The sequence below is a fragment of the Lycorma delicatula genome, chromosome 3 (assembly GCF_047948215.1).
Source record: "Lycorma delicatula isolate Av1 chromosome 3, ASM4794821v1, whole genome shotgun sequence".
Lineage (NCBI taxonomy): Eukaryota > Metazoa > Arthropoda > Insecta > Hemiptera > Fulgoridae > Lycorma > Lycorma delicatula.
In genome coordinates this window covers 168,265,357-168,286,636 of record NC_134457.1, presented here as the reverse complement: position 1 = coordinate 168,286,636, position 21,280 = coordinate 168,265,357, and the positions used below count along the sequence as shown (strand labels likewise).

At 31.3% G+C, this 21,280-nt stretch overlaps 1 protein-coding gene across 3 annotated transcripts in view; it reads right to left on the bottom strand.

Annotated features, from left to right (window-relative positions):
* Ocrl (Oculocerebrorenal syndrome of Lowe) overlaps positions 1-21,280 on the bottom strand; it is a 115,652-nt gene that overhangs the window by 14,407 nt on the left and 79,965 nt on the right. For all 3 annotated transcript variants that reach the window (XM_075360974.1, XM_075360976.1, XM_075360975.1), the window contains exons 13-16: positions 17,582-17,678; positions 9,374-9,511; positions 6,739-6,836; positions 5,746-5,926 (exon numbers count right to left, since the gene is read on the bottom strand). In XM_075360974.1, the coding sequence (XP_075217089.1) occupies positions 5,746-5,926; positions 6,739-6,836; positions 9,374-9,511; positions 17,582-17,678 (514 nt within the window). The remainder of the gene's footprint in view (positions 1-5,745; positions 5,927-6,738; positions 6,837-9,373; positions 9,512-17,581; positions 17,679-21,280) is intronic.

Genomic DNA, 21,280 nt, shown 5'->3' with positions numbered 1-21,280 from the left:
ATTTATAATAATAATTAAAGAAAAATAACCTTTGAAGAGTAATTAGTTACAAAAAAATTTAACTAATTTCTTTATTTAATTTATAATTTCTTTAGACCAATAACAACACTGAACCAGTTGCACTTAGATCTAATCAGGCCTTAATTTGAAAGTAATTAATAGCTTAAATTTCTTATAAATGATTTGCTAGTTCTCAAAGAAAATTTATCAGGAGTCGTATGGCCACTGTGAGTGGTTGTGACAATTTGCTATTTCAGTATAAATATTGTTTTAAGAGATTATCTTATTTTCTCTGTAAAATACTGGAACCTGTAAGCAATATTTTCAATGACATGTACAATGCTGGACTGCTTTCCTGCCTTTTACAACTCCGTTAATATAGCCATTCTGTTATCCTTCTGTGCTGTGCTAGTTGTGAGTGATTAGTTGGTAGTTGATAAATGTGCTAGTCATTGTTAAGTGTTGTTACAAAATTACCGACATGCATAAAACCTGTGATTTAAAATCATATGAAATTAGAAATGAGCTGTTAAAAAATTTCTTTGATTCAGGTGATACTCAGAACACAAAAGTGACATTAAGTCAATGTCACTTGGGTGGGTGAAGAGTTCAAGGCATTCGTTAATGTCGAAACACGTGATGAAAATAATAAGTGGTGAAATAATAAGTGATGAAGGTATATCAGAACATGAGCATGGTGCTCAGAGAGGTACAATAGTAGAAGAAGAGGGGATTGGAATAGAAGAAGAGGAAAACAATGATGGAGAAGAGGAGGTGTGGAGAGAATGGATAGAAGATGATTCAATTTTATCTAAATTCATATGGTCTAATAATTCAGGGTATAAACCACCACCTGGGAAAAACCCAACTACACCACTAGAATATTTTCAGCTTTTCTTTACCGATGAATTACTCTATGAAATAATGAAGGAAACTAATGCAAATGAAAAAATCATGAAAAACAACTCTTTGAGAAGAAGGTCCATGTTGTGGTCATGGAAAATTTGGATGAAATGAAAGCTTTTTAGGTGTCCTTATCAATATGGCCATGAATTATAAGCCAGAACTAAATGACTATTTTTCAGTTGATTGGACTGATTTTCATCTTTTTTCAAAGGAAAGGTTTCTTCAGATATTTTGGAACCTGTATGTCAGTCCTCCCACAAATGGCCCAATTCAAGGTAATTTAACACGTTTTGGAAAAGTACACAATGTAGTGTTGTATTTAGGCAAAAAATTCTGGGAATATTACATGCCAAAGAATGTTGACGAGAATACGGTAGAATTCAATGGGAAAGTAGTTTTTAAAGTTTACAATACAGACAAGCCAGTTAAGTGTTCTTTCTGAATCAAGTTCAGGTTTTATTTGTGCCCTACTCATATTTCAGAAAAAACACAACTGACAGAATGGCATGACGAGACTTAGGTGTCACAACCGAGTCGATTTGCATTCAGTAAATATAAAGAAACCTATGGTAACATTGAAGGGCTAATGTTTTTACAAACAGGTTTTACACTCATTTAGATTGGCACAGGCATTAAATGATATGAAAGTGCATTTAAAAGGTAAAATTACGAGGAAATGAAGGGGCTTACCAACAAGTTAGGCCGGAGAGAAAGACAGTTAAAGGAAAAGGAAAGAAGATAAGTAATAAAAGACAACTTCCAAAAATCAATTTGAAAAAGGGCGAGATCATAGCCTTAAGAAAAAATAATATGTTGAATCTCTTGCTGTAGAAGGACCCCAATGATGTTACAATGTTAATCATGTTGTATGATAATAGCACACAAAATGTTAGGCGCATCTTAAAAAAAAGAGTTGTAGAAAATATAAAAAAGCCTACTGTTTAAGCAAGTACAATCAATCAATGGGAGGTGTTGACATTGCTGAACACTACATTTCATCGTACAGTTTTACCAGGAAATCGCTGAAGTGGTGGCAGAAAGTATTTTTTTGGTTACCCAAAACTGACATAGTCAATCCGTATTTACTTTACAACATGAACCAAGGGCAGGGGAAAAAATGAGACAGATGATTTAGAAGGGAGCTAATCAAAGGATCAGTTGGAAATGTGAGAAATTCAAATAAACGAGGTAGACCTTCAGACATACAAGATAACGAAAGATTAAATGGAAAATTGAACATCCTTTGGTTGCTACGACCTTTTCTTTTTACTGTTTAGCCTCCGGTAACTACCGTTCAGATAATACTTCAGAGGATGATATGTATGAGTGTAAATGAAGTGTAGTCTTGTACATTCTCAGTTCGACCATTTCTGAGATGTAAGGTTAATTGAAACCCAACCACCAAAGAACACCGATATCCACGATCTAGAATTCAAGTCCGCATAAAAATAACTGGCTTTACTAGGACTTGAACGCTGGAACTCTCGACTTCCAAATCAGCTGATTTGGGAAGACGCGTTCACCACTAGACCAACCCGGTGGGTTTTGGTTGCTACGACCTGGTAAAACAAAGGACTGTCTTATATGCAGTGACAGAAGTGTTAGTGGGGCAAGGAAACATACCAAATATATGTGTAAAACGTACACTGTACAACCTGGATTGTATATCAGACAATGCTTTGAACAGTACCACACAGCCAAAAGACTCAAGGAATAAAACATTAAACAAACACTTGTTTTATAAATTTTCTGTTTTTTATTCAAATTGTTATTCATTTAATATAATTTTTTTTCTTCGGCCTCATAACACAAAGCAATTCTAAACTCATTATTGGTATTTTAATCCGTCAGTAAACCAAAACAATTGTTATTATTTCAGTTTTGTCTTTGTATTTATCTTTATTCATATAATATTAAAATAATGTTTTTGTGAAGCCTAAAAAATTACTCAACATTATGTTTTTTTTTTTTAATTTTAGGATTGTATTTGCATTGTATTTTAAGATTGTAAATAAAAAAGAACTTGTTTAAAAAATCATCGCGTTTACTCTTCTGTAAATGCTCTTTCAATGTCTCCATTTCAGGTAATAGTCGAGAAAATGGTGGTCGATATGGTAGCTGAGCAATGGCAAACAAGTGAGCAGCCATACGACCTGAGAGAACTATGCATGTTGAACATATTACAAGTTGTTCAGGATTGCAGGTGGCCACTGACAGTGGCCTTTCGAGCGCAAAGGTTAATTTACTCCAAATCAACATGGCAAAATCTGACAACAGCTTAAACAGAAAGAAAGAATTGCCATTTTAGTGAAATGAATTTAATTCCTGACATGTGTATTCTTTCACTGAATAAATACTATCCTCAAGAATTCTTACTGCATTAAAACTGAAATCTAATATTACTACATAACTGAAAAGAAATATGAACAAGAACGATTGCATTTTAAATTCTATTAACATAAACAATAAACCAATGAGACTGGTTTTTTCACAGCAACCTACAGATATGCATAGACACACCATCTTTGACTGACCTTCTTGTCATTAAGAGTCTGAGTAACATACTACTGCGACCTCTCACTGCTACTCTAATAGAGATGTTGTAAGTGAATATGTGTATTCCTTTCTTGTCATAGAAAAGGAATTGAGAAATATTGCACAACAGTACGCCACTTCTTTTTCTGTTAAACTCCGAAAATCTCATAATTTATGAGCTTCAGGAGGTTTTTGGAAATTATATAAAATGCAAAGATTTTGTTGCATAAAATGTTTTCTGACAGTAGAATAAATGTTTTAAGACAAAGAATGCAGCAGATGGAGTAAAGATTCCTAATGAAAATGATCAGAAAAAAAATGAATTTGTTTCTATTGGGAAACTGCTTGCCTAATAATTGAAAAACTGCAAATCAGAACAATTTGTGCAAAAATCTCCCCCAGCAACTGCAAGACTCACCAAAAAATGTGGCAGCTAATCTTTTGCAACAAGTGGAACTCAAACCACAATTATGGAGTAGTGTCACTAGTGATGAGAGAAGATTTCTCCCGTATGGTCTGTCCAGAAACAAAATATCAAAGCAAGCAATGATGTTCATGGGATCACAACACCTAAATCAAAAAAGTGAAATGCTTTTCTGCTTTTTTTATTCAAAGAGCATTGTTCATAAAGATTGAGTGCAAACTGGAGAAACAGTAAATCACTACTTCTAGAATGAAATTCTTCATACACTTTGAAAACTAGTTCTCTGCATCCATTTTAACATTCACAATAATTGGATTCTTCACCGTGATAATGTGCAACTGTTTTTACAGCAGTTTTTGACTTCAAAAGGCATTTCAGTATTATCACATGGCCATTTTATTCACTGGATTTCACCCCACACAAATTTTTCTATTTGCAGAAGTTAAATTGGTGATCAAGAAATGCCACTTTCCCTTAAAGCACGTACAAATGGTTGAAACAAAAGGTCTTAGAAGGAATTCCACAAATGCTACCAGCATTGTCAGAAGTGTTGAAGTAAGTGTTCGCAAGCCTTTTTTGAAGATTAAGCTGAAGTTGACTATTAATTTTTTTTCAAATCAGTCCCATTACTTTACTCTCTGATATCATGTACAAAAAAGGCAAGAGAAAGCTTTTAAGTCTTGATTAACTAATAAGAAGTATGCTGCAAATCATATTTAATTATATTTATAAAAGTTGTCTTATTTCCATGTTTAATATGAGATGAAATGATGTATATAACAATTTCATGAATAATGAAACGAGTTACCTTCAGCCAGCAGTTTCTTTATTTTTTCATTTGTGAAATAAAAAAGGTTTAACATCCCGTATTTACCTGCCCATATTATAAGGTTAATATTATCTGGAAAGCAGAAAGGCATAATTTTTCCATAACCTCAGCTTTCCTATAATAAAACAGTTTATTTGTAATATCTGAATAATCCCAAGCCTCACCAGGATTTGAATCCAAAACTTTTCGTTTAAAAATCAGATGCTACCCCTCACCATAGAAGTCAAAATAAATTTACAAAGAGAATCATAATTTTTAAGTAAAGCTACTGATGTAAATTTGATGGGTACTATCTCTCAACAAAGAGTGTGATGCATGAATGAATGAAAGCTTTGTGTTGCAATATAGGTCAAGTAGGAATACAGTTTGTAAAGATAAATTATTATTATTTTAAAAGAAAAGAATATGTGCTATTTTATTTTACCAAATTTACTAACAGATATTTTCCATGATAAATAAAGCATTTTTATAAGTTAAACAATTTTGGATATAATTCCCTTTGTGTAGAGACTTAACACATACTTATACACCTACATGACTCTAACAGACAGTGAAACTGTCACAGTAAAAATTAAATAGTACTAACATTTTAGCTCATCGACCAAAACCATAATGACCTCATAACTTTGAAAATACTTCAGAGTTATGGAATCATTAACATATTTTACATATTAAAAATATAAACATTATTGCTTATAATTACAGAAATAAATTAACCAAACTTAACCTACGCTCACTAACCTCGATTAATTAACAGTAATGTTTTGATTATTTAAATAATAAATAATTGCAATAATTACTGAATTTATTATTTAAATACTCAAAACATTACTGTGTAAATTAGTCAAGGTTAGCGACCGAAGCGAACATAGGTTAAGTTTTGTTAAACTATATTTATAAAATACATAAATATAAATGGTTACAAAAATGGTAATATAATAGTTATAACAGGTGATATTAACAATAACCCAAAGGTTTGCAATTTATTGGTTAACAGGCTAATATGTAAATATCAATAAACTAAATAAAATTACATTATAGCAAAGGATACGCAAAGGATCAGATGAACCATTATCTAGCCAGTTACGAATTTGAATTAATTCTGAATGTAGCCCAGGATGCTCAAACAGATGCTGCTGTTTCAAACCATGTCTATACAAATGATCCACCAAAAACCAGATCTCCTTTGGTATGGCATAAGGGTGTGAATGAGGCACTTCTTTGGTGTTTTCCTGGAATACAAAAATTATTTTCACACAATTTTACAAAAATGTAATTTTGAAAAGCTTTTCCTCTAATGAAATTAATTCAGCAAACAATTTTCTTTTAAATATATATATATATTAGTTTACATTAGTATTAAAACCAATATTTGAAACAAATTTTTTTAGCATCATAGAGATTGATTTTTAATCTTATCTTAAATCTATAAAGTTTAATAATAAAATACTTAAATACTCTGAATAATTCAGATACACTTTCATGAGTGGAAACATATATACAGAATAGTGAATAATCTGTCTATTAATCTCTGACAAACAATTCTTACTTTTTTAATGATTCTTTAATCATTACTTTTGTAATGGAACATTTCATCAAAGAGCTTCATAAAGCTAGCACTGAAAGTTTTTACCCAAATGTTTTTAGGGAGATTAGTGAACTATTCACGCATGGCGACTGCATAAATTAACTTCTAAATAACCCTGCTAAAATGGTCAAAGTAACTTTTCCTTGTATGACCATAATATATAAACAAACTACAAAATATTTAATTTTGTAAAAGTTAAACAACTGAAATACATTTATAATGCAATGAGAAGACTTAAAAACAATTTTGGGTTTCTTATATAGTTATTCTTTTGTACATAAAAGTATAAAATATGATATAGAATCAAAAACTTTAATTATAAAACAATAGAGCAAATGTAACCATAACTATGCAGTTAATCTTATGAAGATAAAAAAAAGAATAAATGCAATTTATGATATAAACTCCACAACTTATAAAACATAACATTAAAATAACTAAAAATCTAAGAAATACCAATTCCATTAATTTTCCAACGGGCACTTCACGTATTGGAACAGTGACATGTACAAGGGCTTCAATTGAAGAACCAAAACAACTTCTCTCATAAGTACCTGTTTGGAAAAAAAAATTATGTAAAGAACCTAAACCTGGTGTCAAAGTATTATAAAAACAATCAAATAATTTTTTTTAAAATTTATTTGTAATCTAACGTCCTCGTAAATTTTATGCTTAAACATACTTTGCTTAAGATGTTATGATTTATAAAAAAAAATAATCAATACTGTAAAAAGCCACAATCAGAGTTATGAAGCTTAGAAATTACATAAGCAAAAAAAAGGAAACTGTTTTCTATCATTTGTCTACAAAAATAAAAACACATTTCTTCATATTTAATGAATTCTTGATAAAAAAAATGTAAAATAGAAAAAAAGAGGCTTTAATTTGCTATATATTAAAAATACTATATATTTGCTATAGTATTTTTTTACCTGATTCAATTTATTTATTTTTTTATAAAATTATAACATCTCAAGCTTATGTGTCTCAAGCCAAACTATGAAACACTCATTTAAAAAAAAAAAAAAAAAAAAAAAATCAAGAAATATTTCCTAACTAATTAATGTAAAAGCAATTGCTAGTTTTAAAATGAATGATATCTAAGTAGTTCAGTTTCTATAACATATGTTCACAAAATACTTTTGGAACTAACCCACATATTTTTATTTCACTTGAATTTCTTTATTTTTTATGGTGTGCCGCAAAAGTTACCAGCAAAAAGTTAATTAAGTCCTTCAATGGGTAATTGAAGAGTCTAATTAACTGTACCTTGTTTCATAACTTATTTTTGTTGGTATGTAAAGTTAAACCACAGAAACAAAATCAACCTATCTACATCAAGCACTAAGGTTCAGCAGGATAGAAATTCATTTTTCTCTGGGTGAAAATCCCTTTTGTTTGTAATTATTTGACAAAACACAATCACTATCAAATGTATCAAACACTCGTACTGAGTATAAGAGTCATTCTAGAATCGTGCTAGAAAAATATGAAATCTTTAGATACCTTATAACAACAAACTAAATAAACAGAACAAATATGAGACATATTCTTTCACAACATGCTTGAATGGCATATCTTAAAAATGTTGATGATTATGTGCTATAATATTTGCTTCAGATAAATTTGAAATTGCTAAACAGCTATAGAAGTATTCTAGTACTAGATAAATTGATTATACCTTTTTAAATACAATTAGTTTTCATTACATTTCATGAAAATTACAGATTATAAGAAAAAAACTTCGGAATACAAAAATGTACACATCCTTTAAAATATCAATTTTAATGTCTGAATAACAATTAAAAGTTTTTAGTACATTCAAGTGTCCAAAAATATACAAAGTCTACATATGTTAACAAAAAACAATTGTATTTAAAAAATAATATTACTGGCATAAAATAACACTAATAAAATCAGAGTGTAATGTAAATGTAAAGACTTATGACAAATTTTGGCTGTTCCACTAATTCTGTAATATGCAACGGTCACATTTCTCACTTGAACGAAGTCTGAATTATTTCTACAGATAATCAGAAAACCTGGCTTTACATAAACAGCACCTCAACTAATAACATTTTATACAATCCTTGGATAGGAAACAAAGAATCCTTGAAAAATTTTACAGGTACACAGGTGACTACCCTATCGGCTGTAAAAAGGTGTCAGCATGATCACAGATGGAAACAGAACAACTAGCCCAATGATACTTGGCTAAAAGTGAAAAAATAGAAAGATAAAGAAGGGGAGTGAAAAGGACGGGAAAATAAATTCAATTTAGGATATGTAGAACAAACTAAAAATGATTGAAAATAGCATAGAGGAACACTGGGTATTTATAAATACATTATACCAGAGAAATTAACTATATCCTACATAACCTGGAAACTGCTACAAAATTGATTTTTATTGAAAATGACTGTTAGAAAAATACAAGAATTAGATAATTGTAAAACTTACTTTATTAAGAACAATGAAGAAACTTCACTGTTGAATAACAACAGGGGATTAATATCTTGCTGCCTGTTAGAATTTTAAATATGCTAAAAATGCTTTAGTGAAAGTTTTCAGTCATAAGAATTATTATCCCCAATCTAAAAATTTTAATCATGAAAGGAGATGGATAGTCTCTTTTAAAAGTTCATGCTCTCTTTATCTCTTTTTTTAGATGTTTTAAGAGGCCCCACTGTCGCGCAGGACAATGTGAATTTGGTTTAGCAATTTAGAGAACTAAATCTAAATTTTTCAATTGGGATTGCACAGAATGAAAACAGTTATTTATATTCTGTTGTTTTTATTCTTATTCTAAAAGCATGGTATTAAAAGTATCTATTTTCATAAATATATATCTCCTAAGTATTGCATATTTGTCAATTAACATTTTATTTATTTTATAATGACCATCTAGGTTTATTTTAATTAAATTTTTTTGTAAATGTGTATTTTGGAGCATAATCTTGTTTTCTAATTTATTTCAATAACTGCTTCTATTTGTATCAGGACGGTCTTAAATAAAATAATCATTGTTAATTTACATTACAATTTTGTGAAAATGAAAATCAGTAAAAATATTTACAGATTTTATACTAACCAGTAACAGTAATGAATATGTCTTTGCCTCCCTCAAGGTGCAGAACAAGGATATCGTAGAGCTTATCTTGACCAGAGTTTAACTTGCATGCTGATTTTTTATCTACGTACACTTCAAGTTTTATATCACACTTCTCACCTATAAAAAAAATAAATACATAAAAATCAAACAATAATAATATTTAAAATTATTATTCAATTCTTAATTAAAATAAGTTATTTACAAACCAATAAATCTATATTTTATAAGTGTGTGTTTTTAAAATATTACATCATTCCAATATTGGGTAGCAATTTTCATATTCAACCATAATAAATTCCAAAAATTCTCAAAAAAAAACTGTTTTGACAAATTAATAAAAACTGAAGATGCAAGATTCTGTGAAAATTGATTATTCTTGAAATATAACTTATCTATTTATGTTGATTTATATTTCATTTAATATTAAACTGTATTAGCACAGAGGTCAATATGTTAATGAATTATCTGAATTTTCAACAAAAACTATATATATATATATATATATATATATATATGTTAATGAATGTTATTAACATATATTAATATAGGTCAATAATATTTATTATACGCCAATTATAAGTCAATGTGTTAATGAATATATATAATTTTTTTTTTGAAATTTCAAATAATTTATTCACATATTGACTATTGTGCTAATAAAACTTTTACCACCAAAACACAGTAAACAACAGATAAGTTAAACTTTCCAATCAATTCCAAGAATTAATTTTTGCAGCAGGATCCTGCATTTTCAGTTGGTACTTCATTCTATAATTACATTAAAATAAATTGTGTTTTTAATTTGTGAGTTTTGAAATTGTTAAAAATGTTACTGATTTATAAATTTTGAAATAATTCTACTGAAATTTTGAAATACTAATAATTTTGAAATTCACAAATTCTACTGTCCAGTACTGGAATGATATATTATTTAAAACATTAAATAATGTTCCCTTTGTTCTAATGTCATTACTGCAACCATTAGATTATATTTTATGTTTTTAATTAAATCATCATCTTCAAATGTGATTTGGTGATTCATCGATGTAATATTTCTCATGTATATTCAATATTTTATCATTATTGAACTGGTCATATGATATACTTAACATTATATATACCTTTTCTTGTTTTTGTAAGCTGTGTAATATTCAGGAAATATTTTTTTACATGATCTGTAGGTTTTACCAATAAAAATATTATTACATTCATTGCATTTAATTTTGTATATACATTTAAATTCTACTGACTCATGGTCACAAAAAATGAATACATATAAAAACATATTTAGAGCTATTCATTAAGTAAAAAATAATAAATATAAACTCAAAAAATAAATAGATGAAATAAAACAAATAACAATATTAAATGGTTTTGATGATAAAATCATAGAAAAAATCATGAGGAGTCCCATTAAAACACAGTGTCTTTAATATGCCGGAGTTAATTGTTATCTACCTTAGCCGTCCAGTCACCTTGCCACTTTGCTCGAAAAGACTCTGTTTTATACAATCAATAAAATCAGAAGTAGCAACATGAGTGGTGGAGGTTGATTACATGTGTCTTTAGGAGTGGAATCTACATGTTCATTACCTGAAATTCCTACGTGGCCAGGAATCCAACAGAAACTCACTTGTGTTGTGATGGTTCAACTCAGCGACTTCATTATAGATTTCGGTGACTAAAGAATGTCTAGCGCAAAAATCTTCTAAAGCTTGGAGTGCACTACATGTGTAGCTACAAATAAGGGACGGTATTTTGGGCTAACAATATTCAATGCCTTATTGAAAGCATACAGTACGGCAGTAAATACACCTATAACATTAGACCAAACATATAGGTTCTGCTATTAAGAATAAGTACGTATCCAATGGTATCATTCTGTTTCAAACCGTCTGTGTATACTATTGCGTCTGGGTGGAGAGAATATGGTGAAAACTTTGGTGAAAGACGACAGATGGTGTTGATTGTTTCTTGTATAAAGATCAAAAATAAAATTTATAAGGCTGATTCTCCACAGAGGATATGAAAAGGGATATATTGGAAAAATAGAAGGCATGTCAATATTTAAAAGCTGTAGTAACTGCTGGGTACGTACACCCATAGGTGCAGTATAACGTGGATGATCTTCATATCTTTATAAATTAGGATTTGCAAGAAATGCAGTTAAATACGGGTGATTTGGTTACCCTTTAAGATGGGCAAAGTAGTAGTGCTAGAAGTTGGTCAGATCTATCCAAAGTAATGGTTCACCGCACTCAACAAATATGCTAGTGATAGGGCTTGATCTGAAAGCAGCTATAGCAAGACAGAGAAAAGCATGATGTAGAGCATCTAACATCTTCAGTGCAGTATTATGCACTGAAGAATAGGTGATACAACCATAATCTAAATGGAAATGAACTAAGCAATAATAAAATTGCAACAAACACGTTCTATCATCTCCCCAATTGGTGTTGCTAACAACTCCCGGCATATCTAGCAGTTTGGAGCATTTTGTTTTTAATTGTCTGTTGTGACTTACCCTTGTAAGACGGCTGTCAAAAAACAAACCTAAAAACTTAATATCACGAGAGATAGAAATTTGCTCTTCATTCAGAAAGATTTGTGGTATAAACAGATCCCGCAAGCAAGAAAAGACTACATATTTTGTTTTCTCAGGTGAAAATGTGAAGCCGATAATCTTGGACCAAGCTTCAAGGAAAGATATTGCATTCTGTGGTGTGCATTCAGTGGCTGTAGAACAGGACATAATATATATGGCAAAATCATCAACAAATAATGAACATGAAACAGGTGGTTGCACACATTCAATAATACTGTTGGTTGTTTGATAGTAAATATCAAACAAGGTGACACTTCCTTGAGGCACTCCATTCTGCAAGGTGACGCTACTCGATAAGGACTCTTCAGCACAAACACAAAATGTTTGGTCATTTAAGAAATCCCTGATATGCAAGCATACAGCCCTTGACTCTCCATTCTTTAAGAGTGTTAAAAGTAGGAAAGCGTTTTGAATAGCTGCTTCCAGTGACACTAAATGGTTAATGGAAGAATGTCCTTGGTGGAAACCGCATTGTTCTAGACATAGAAGGCCATGTCTTTCTAAGTACCATGTGAACCTGCGGTTCACCATTCTCTCCGTCACTTTACATAAAACACTTGTCAAAGAGATAGGGCGATAGCTTGAGGGGTTTGCCCTGTCTTTACCAGGTTTAAGTTTTGGTACAACAATGACTTCTGACCAGACTGAAGGGAAAACTTGTGAGGAGAATAGACTATTATAAATAAATACACAAGAGGTGTTGTAGCACCGAATTAGGAAGCTGTGAGAGCATACTGGGATGAATGTCAGGTCCAGGAGAGGTGTCACGTGAGTTTTTAAGTACATATGACAATTCATTGAATGAAAATGGAGCGTTTAATTCACCGACCGAATCACCAACGTTTAACAATAATACTTCCATCTGTAATTTATACCTCTGAAATTCATTAATGTATGATGAGGTGAGGGACACTGAACAGAAACAATCTGCCAAGTTACTTGTCACTGTAGAAGCCAATGTAAGGAGTTCTTCATAAATGAGTCCGAGAATGGATTATTTTGGTGATCCGCAGATTGTACGGATCTTTTTCCACACAGCAGACATGGGAGTAGTGCCTGCGATGGTGTCCACGTATTTCCTGTATGACTTCCTCCTAGAGTTCAAGAATACTCGACGACATATCGCTCTAGTCTTACAGTATAAATCTACATGTTCATTTGTAGGCCTGTGGTTAAATTTGCCCAGTGCCTATCGGCGATTGCTAATAGTGTTTTGGCAATCATCATTCCACCAACGAATGGAAGGACGTCTTGGGTTTCCTGATGTTTGTCGAATATATCTATTAGTATTCTCAAGCATCAGAGACGTAAAAAAAAGTAACTTGGCAACGGCGTCTGCACCACTGTCATACTGTGATGGGAAGGATTTATGGTACCCATTCCAATCTGCCCTTTCAACAATCCATCTTCATGGCCTTTTATTCACCTTGGGGACACCAATATCTATAATAATTGGCCTGTTGTCACTGCCGTGAAGGTCGTCACAAGCAGACAAATTAAGATGAGGGAGTAAGTTTGGTGAGCATAAGGAGAGGTCGATGTTTGACAGCATACCAGATGATGAGGACACAAATGTTATGATCCATCATTCAGTAGAGATAGCTCCAAGTCTTGTCTCACTCTGTTTACCATATTTCCCCAAGAGGAGCAGAAAGATGAGCCCCATGAAATATGATGGGCATTGAAGTCTCCTACTATGGTGATGGGATTTGCGTGAGGAGATTTGACATTTCTAGCACTCAGAGTTCGGTGAGAGATATAAGGGGACTGAGACTTTTACAGCAACAGAAGAAATTAGGGTACCTAGTTGTAGCAAAAAATTAGTTATAGGTAATCTGGTTTTTCATTACCGTTTTTTGTTTTAAGAAACTCTGATGTCCTAGGATTGGGCGGTTCCTCTACCATATCCTCCAGTAGACATTTTCTGATTATTCCAAAGAACTACAAAATTAATATTTTTATATTTATGTCTGATACTTTACAATTCTCTTCTGCAGGACTTTTATCCTTGTCGGACAAAACTGACCCAAGGCCTTTTCACTAAACAAAAATTGGTGATTTTTCAAATGGACCACCAACCATCCCATTAATTAAGATTTTTTATTTGAATGCCATTCAATTTCTAATGAATTTATACCCTTAAAAAATCATGGCTTTGCAGCTTACCAATTATTAATGGTTTTTCAAATTCACCTGACAATATAAGTCAGTCTTTCTTTTGATATCTTCCCTCTTGTACATTTTTCTTCTTTCAGATTGTTTTACTGGCAATGCCCAGAAAAAAAAGACCAGTCTCATTATAATTAAAAATGTTTCTTTCATTTTAAGTCATGCGTATTTCATTTAATTTTTCCTTCCACTCAGATACCAAATTCTCACCTACACCCCAGTTTCACCACAAACATTTTTTAATGAAATGTTATGTCTAATTTTGAATTTATCTAACACTTACTGTAACAAGAGTTCGTTAGCAATTAATTTATAGGGATTCTAACGTATCAAAGAACCAGAGACGGGAATGTTATTAGCACGAGCCCAGCAAAGCCAATCATAAGTCAAATTGTAAACTACTAGGCCTGGCATTTTAAGAAATGCATGTCCGCTAACTGATTGTCATTTTCAGTCCATGACTTTAGTATATAAAGTATATTTAGTGTATCATTTAGTACATCTATTTTTCTTTAGCATATGTTAATGTACTGGTCCGATTTCAACATTCCATTCACAGGCATAAGTGCTCCTGGCCCTTCATGTGTAAAACATCCCCAAAACATCTTTTTGGCTGGGTGTTTGGGAGCTTATTGCAAGTGTGCTGGCAACTGCATCAGCATCTCATCTGCTGATTTACAAATGTAGGCTACTCTCTCTCCTTGGACAAAGAAATGAGTCTCTTCTGAAAAAATAACTTTTTTCCACATCTTAATAGGCCATTCTTCATATTCCTTTGCCCTTTGAAGTCTTTTTGTCTTCATAACCTGGGTCAGTAACTGCTTCTTTTTAGATTTCTGAGCATTCCTTTCCACTGCCAATAATCTTCTATGAACTGTCATATCAGAAACATTAGTCCCATTGGCTCTCAAGTCCCTATTAAGGTCAACAGCTGACAATCATTGAATAATTTTGCTTTTAATTATTAGTAATCAATCCTGTGTGGGTATGGACAGACGGAACCTGTTTCCTTAAACCTTTTCACAATTTCATTTACAGTACCTAACCCCACATTACAGTCACTGGCAATCTGTCTTTGAGTCATTTGTATGTGTTGGGTCAGAGCAACAATTTTTGACTGCTTTCAAGGGGTTATATCCATTGTATTAACTACAAACGAATAACCAACTTACAACAGAAACTCACAAGGTCACCAAAAACTAATTGACAATTATAAAAGCACAAAAACCACTAATTCTGTTTGTATATGAACTAACAACATAACCTGAAACACCAAACAGCAAGTAGTTTGCCAGAGAATGAAAATTGCCTACAATAGAACAAAAATTCCCTTTGGATTAATTTGTTCACTACTATATATATTTTTAAATATTTTATTTTTTACACCAATAATATTCACATCAGTGAACTCAAGTACGCAGTAAGAACGAATCAGTAAGAGTAGTACTATATTTGTTAACATTATCAAATAATTGAACATTCATGTAAGTGATAAATTTGGGGAGATATCTTAATGATTCATTCTAAACAGTGTGGCCAGCAACAAAAGTTCAATAATAATTTCTTTGCTAATTTAAACAAAATAAGACAGCTGATGAGGGGGATTTTTTCTGTTTAGATTAGCTGAGAAATCAGAACAAAATATCCCTAGTCTAACTATTTAATTTAAATTAGAAAAAAGAGATAGTTGATCTTATCAAAATTGTTATATATAGCGAATAATAAATACTGATTAATATAATTCGATTATCAGATTTTAATTGATAAAGTGAGTGCAAATTTTTTTTAACTATGGTATTTTTTTCAAGACAATTTTTTTTATCTTAACTTATATATTTTTTAAAATTTAGAATTATTTTACTGAAAAAACTGATGATGAGGCACTCCAAAATATGTTCTTGAATACAGAATAAAAACATAACATAACATTAAGGTAAGAATGTACCTTAACTTTTACTAGATACATGAATTCTTCAATTTAGATAATATTATCACACAAAAAGTAGCAATGTGTTTTTATATAATTTGTAACTAATGTTACATTAACAAATTAACATGTGTGACAAATTTTTAGGTTGAAATTTGTCATCACATTGCCAAAATTAAACTCCTGCATAGTGTTAAAAAATACATACTTTCTGAAAATAGGAACTGATTTTACTAAAAAAAAAATATTTTTTTTAAACTTCTACATTCACAAAATATATATAAAATATAAATAGAAATTATATAATTAATGCTGAATGCAGCAGTAACCAACTATGTTTATCATTCTTCTAATTAAGAAAATCTGACTACTGAAAATATGTAAGGAAAGAAGACACCTGAAAGGATTTTTTTTTAGACCGGGCTAAGTAAAAAGAATATGACTTACAACATAAAATCAACTGTTACCAGTACATCTATTCATAGAAAAACTTTGCAAAATATCTCATTTTTTAAATATAATTGAAACTAGTTTTTTCCATTACTTGTTTTTGACTTTTTACACTGTGTTCAATTTACAGGCGGTAATGCCACTTCAGTACTTATCCAATTTAGTCTTGACTTAAACTTTCATTTAATACAACTTAGTCAGGAATTTAACATGTCATCTAAATAAAACCTGACACTTAGAATTTGAAATATTAATATGTACTCTCATGAAGATTATTTTCTATATATACCTAAAAAAACTAAAATTTAAACATGGCAAAATAGTGAATAAATGTGGTTCTTCTTTATTGGGTTTTTAACTAATTAGCAATAGTAATCAAATTATAGTTCATTCAGTGCAATTGAAAAAGCTATTTTTAAAATGAATAAGATAAAGTAGCAACAATCATGTGGAGTAAAATAGAGAATGCAGTTAAATATATGTATCTAAAAGACTTTTTAAATTCAATGAAGGTTGGCTCATTAATATCTCACTGGTTACTGCGAGGGATTAGGAAGCTTTACCCAGTAGATACACCAGTAATTTGAATTGTGGAGCCTTTCCTTACAGAGAGAAATGATGCAATGGCTTTTAAGGACCTGATGTCTTCAATATGAAAACCTAATACAATCAAATTGATAATACGGAAGAAGATATCAAAGATAAGATAACGGAGTGAGTTGTAGAAGGGCGATTTAGTCATCAATCAGGTTTGATTGGGGTTGTTTACTATCTCGACCAAGACCCAAGACTTCTAATTCAATTTATCAAGACTTCTAATTCTTACTTGATAAATATTCAGAAAAGAACTTGAACCATAAAAAATTATTAGAAAACTGCTACAAACCCTAGTAATAAACAGTTTTATTATCATAGTATACTTCTAAAAACCCAAATTTCAATGTAATAGAACAGGCCAGTGAACTATCCCAGACATAAAATGATTAGTTATTAAAATATAACAATACTCATAATTAAGGCAAACAACAGACTTCACCTGGCATTATGAAACCCATATATGGTTCAATGTGAAGCCAATCCTTGCAGTAGCTTGTGTCATCCAGTTTCTTAATAAATTCAAACTGCACCGGAACCTGCACAAATAAAAACGTTAGTTGTTCCTTAATAAAATAAAATGCTACCTCAACAAACCCCATAGTTATAATAATTTTATTTTCAGTTCCTGGCAAATCTCTCATCAAATTAATGTTACATTAGCCATGTGATTAGTATAACAATATTGAGTATAATGACAACCCCCTCCCTACAGTGATGTGATTAAGCAATTCAATGTAAAAGATTTTCCCTTATTTGAACAAATCTCAAAGAAAAATTATTTAGGTTTTTTATTGGTTAACTGTGTTAAGAGAATATTATAAGGGTAAACTAATCTAACTTTACTAACAACTCTACCTGTTCCACAACTTACTAGAGCAAGTTTAAGCAACTGAAAAGTTTATAATACATATTAGGAACTGAAATTGAACATAGAAATCCATCATCATAGAAATTGAATACAGAATGGAGATGTTTCAAATATAGCCCTGCATTTTCCTCATCTGACTCCTCTTTCAGCCACCCTAACTACTCATGCTGTATCATTTTCAATGAGTTTGAAGCTTTATAATATATAACTCATTTCATAATAATGGTAAAAAAATCAGAGGTGGTGTTTTTTCCCCTATCAGTTTTTTGATAATCACTATATTTTCTTTTCATTATTGAATTTCTTTTCAAAAACTTCAGAAAAATACCTGTTTTGTCAACTTTTTAACTTGAATTAAACACTATTCTTATATGAAGTATGCAGAAAAATTAAAAAAATATACCCTATTAATTGCTTATTACCAAACATTTTCTTGCCAGGTTTAGAAGTTTTTCACTCATCAGATTTCCAATAAACAATCTCCCATTAATATGAGAGTCATTGATATAGAAACTGGATCTGTTTACATAACCTTTATTGATATTAGATAAAATTACAAATAAATTTTCTTCACTGGATAGGTAGCTCCTAATCCCATCAAAAAAAGAAGTTAGCTGCCCCAAAAACCAATTGTGCCCATAATGCTCAACTGTGTTCAAATCTTTCCCCTCCTAAAGCTTCTATCAGCAAATCAAACGGTGACAAGTATGGACTGTACGATGGATATTCAAGAGGTTTCCGATGAATTTGATCGATTCTTAGCTGCTGTACGTAGCTGTGCATTGTTGTGGAGGACACTGTGAATCAGTTGTCCATGTCATTTGTTTTGATAAGTAGCCTTGATATCACCCAACAACTGGCCGCAGCATGTGTATACTGAATTTACCATCTTCGTTCACATAGAAAATCAATCAGCAGGCCACCTTTCGAGTCCCAGATCACAATTTCCAAAACTTTTCCAGCTCATAAGAGTTTCTTGATAGGTGCCCCCTTCCCACTTTTCCAACACTTCATACTAGTTCTCTTCTTTTCCAGGGTACAGTGGTGGAACCACATTTCATCAGTCATAGTAAAGGCCAAAATTGCCTCTCCTTCTTCCTCAAAGAGACTCAGAAGCTGCTGAAAGATGTATTTCTGAACATTTCTCTGTCTCAGTAAAAAAATGTGGAACCCAACTACCCAACACTTTTCTGATTAAATTTTATGTACAGTAGTCAAATTTGAAAAGCAAATAATCTTGGAAACGAACTATCATATTTTCATTAAGAATAATTAAAAAAATTTTATCTGTAGGGTTTGTGTTTGTTGCCTTACAAAAATTTCTTGCAACTGTTCAAGAACATTTCTTTTAATAAATGATAAATGGGCGTGATTTTAGAGCCTTATTTTCAAAGATGTTTCATTTTCTTATTGTAGCTTATGAAATTCATGATATTGTTTTAAATTTTGAAACACTACTTGCAATATTTTAAATAGATCTGATGAATCTCAAATTTGTAATTTTTATATTACTTTTTATTTTATTTTATAAAGACAAGATTTCTGCAATTAGAATTTGTAGTAATAGTACACACACTCTTGCATATATTACAGATTCAGTCTGATTGTACTATATGGTTCATTAGACAATCTGGATTAACATGCATCCACAGATATACAACGAATACAATACACAAAACAGAATCAAAGTTTGCCAATCATCTCATATACAGGATTATCACAAAGTTCTCCCAGGCTTTTATAACCTAGTCTACTAATAAAAATAATGAAGTTCGTATAAACATATGAAAGTTCATATAAACATATGTCCTAAAATGCTTTGTTTGCAACTTATAGCTAGTGAAAGATTTCGCTCAGATTTCAATTATGGTGGTGAAACAAGGTCATAGTAAAATTTCTAGGATGTTAATTAAGGAAGAATTAGTGATTTCTTATTGTTTCTGACCAAAATTGAATAGAATAGCTCCCAGAACCATATCTGCAGTAGTTTTTGAATAATGTGGGGTGAAAACAAATAAATTGTGGTAAAAATTCTTGTTTTTCATGTTTGATGCACAATAATGTTAAATGGATAATAAAAACACAAAATTTTTAAACAAATAGAGAATTTAATTCTGAACAAAATGGTGTAAGAAAAGTTGAACAAAATAAAAAAAGCAGAAAAATTTGAATTTTATTTAGAAACAGTACGCTAGACCAAGCTGCATTATAAATACTAGTTTTTAATGTTCAAAAATAAGGCCGCCATTTTCTTGCCATGCTTCTATACTGCTTTTGTTGCTCTTTTAGTTTTTCAGGGCTCTCCTTAAGTTTCTCAGCCACATCCATAATGCAAACAATTAATTCCTCATGAGTATATATTTTTGTTTTATATACAGTAGTTTTCATCATTCCCAGACTCAAAAATCTAAAGGTGTTAAATCAGGCAATATTAGTGGTCAGGAATGTGGAACTCCATGACTGATCCACTTCTCAGGGAAATGATTTAAGTGAGTGGAAACAGCACGAAAGAAGTGGGGAGGCATGCCTTCATGCTGGAAGTATACTTTGCGTCTCAGCGCTAGAGGGGCATCTTCAGGGAGTTGCAGCATTCTACTTGAAGATGGTGCAAGTAGAATTCAGCATTTAAGTGGTCAGTAAATAAGAATGGTCCAGCAACTGATTATGAAGAAGGCTGCACTATACAGTGTAGAAAATCATCAGTGTTGAAAATTGTCTTCCACCACTTCATGAGGATTTACTTCTGCACATTGCCTAAGTTGTTGACGCTATTTTGAGTGAAATTTGCCTCGTTGGTAAACAAACATACTTGTAGAGTTGTTGATTTGTATTCCACCAATTGCAGAACTCCAAGCAAAGCAGACCGTCTCCTGGATGCAGATGTTAATCTGGCTGTTTATAAGGATAAAACTTGTTTTGTTTAAATGTCCTCCAAACCATCGAATGCAAAAATCTGATCTGCTTAAAAAGACATTGTGTACTGATGCCTGGACTGCATCAGTAATAATTTCATCAATAACGGCGTCATACTGGATAGATCGTTTGTAGCTGGTATCAATACTAGGTAGTGAACCTGTTTCCCAAAGATTGTGAAAAGTCACACTAATTGTTTTGGGATCTGGAATCCTGCGATTTGGCAAACATATTTCATATTTTATTGCAGCAGCTTAGCATTAGCAATACACCCAAAATGAGTACCATATCAGCATATTCCTCTATTGTAAATAAGTACGGCATTACTTAAATGCTAATTTTCTTTTTTTAATTTTT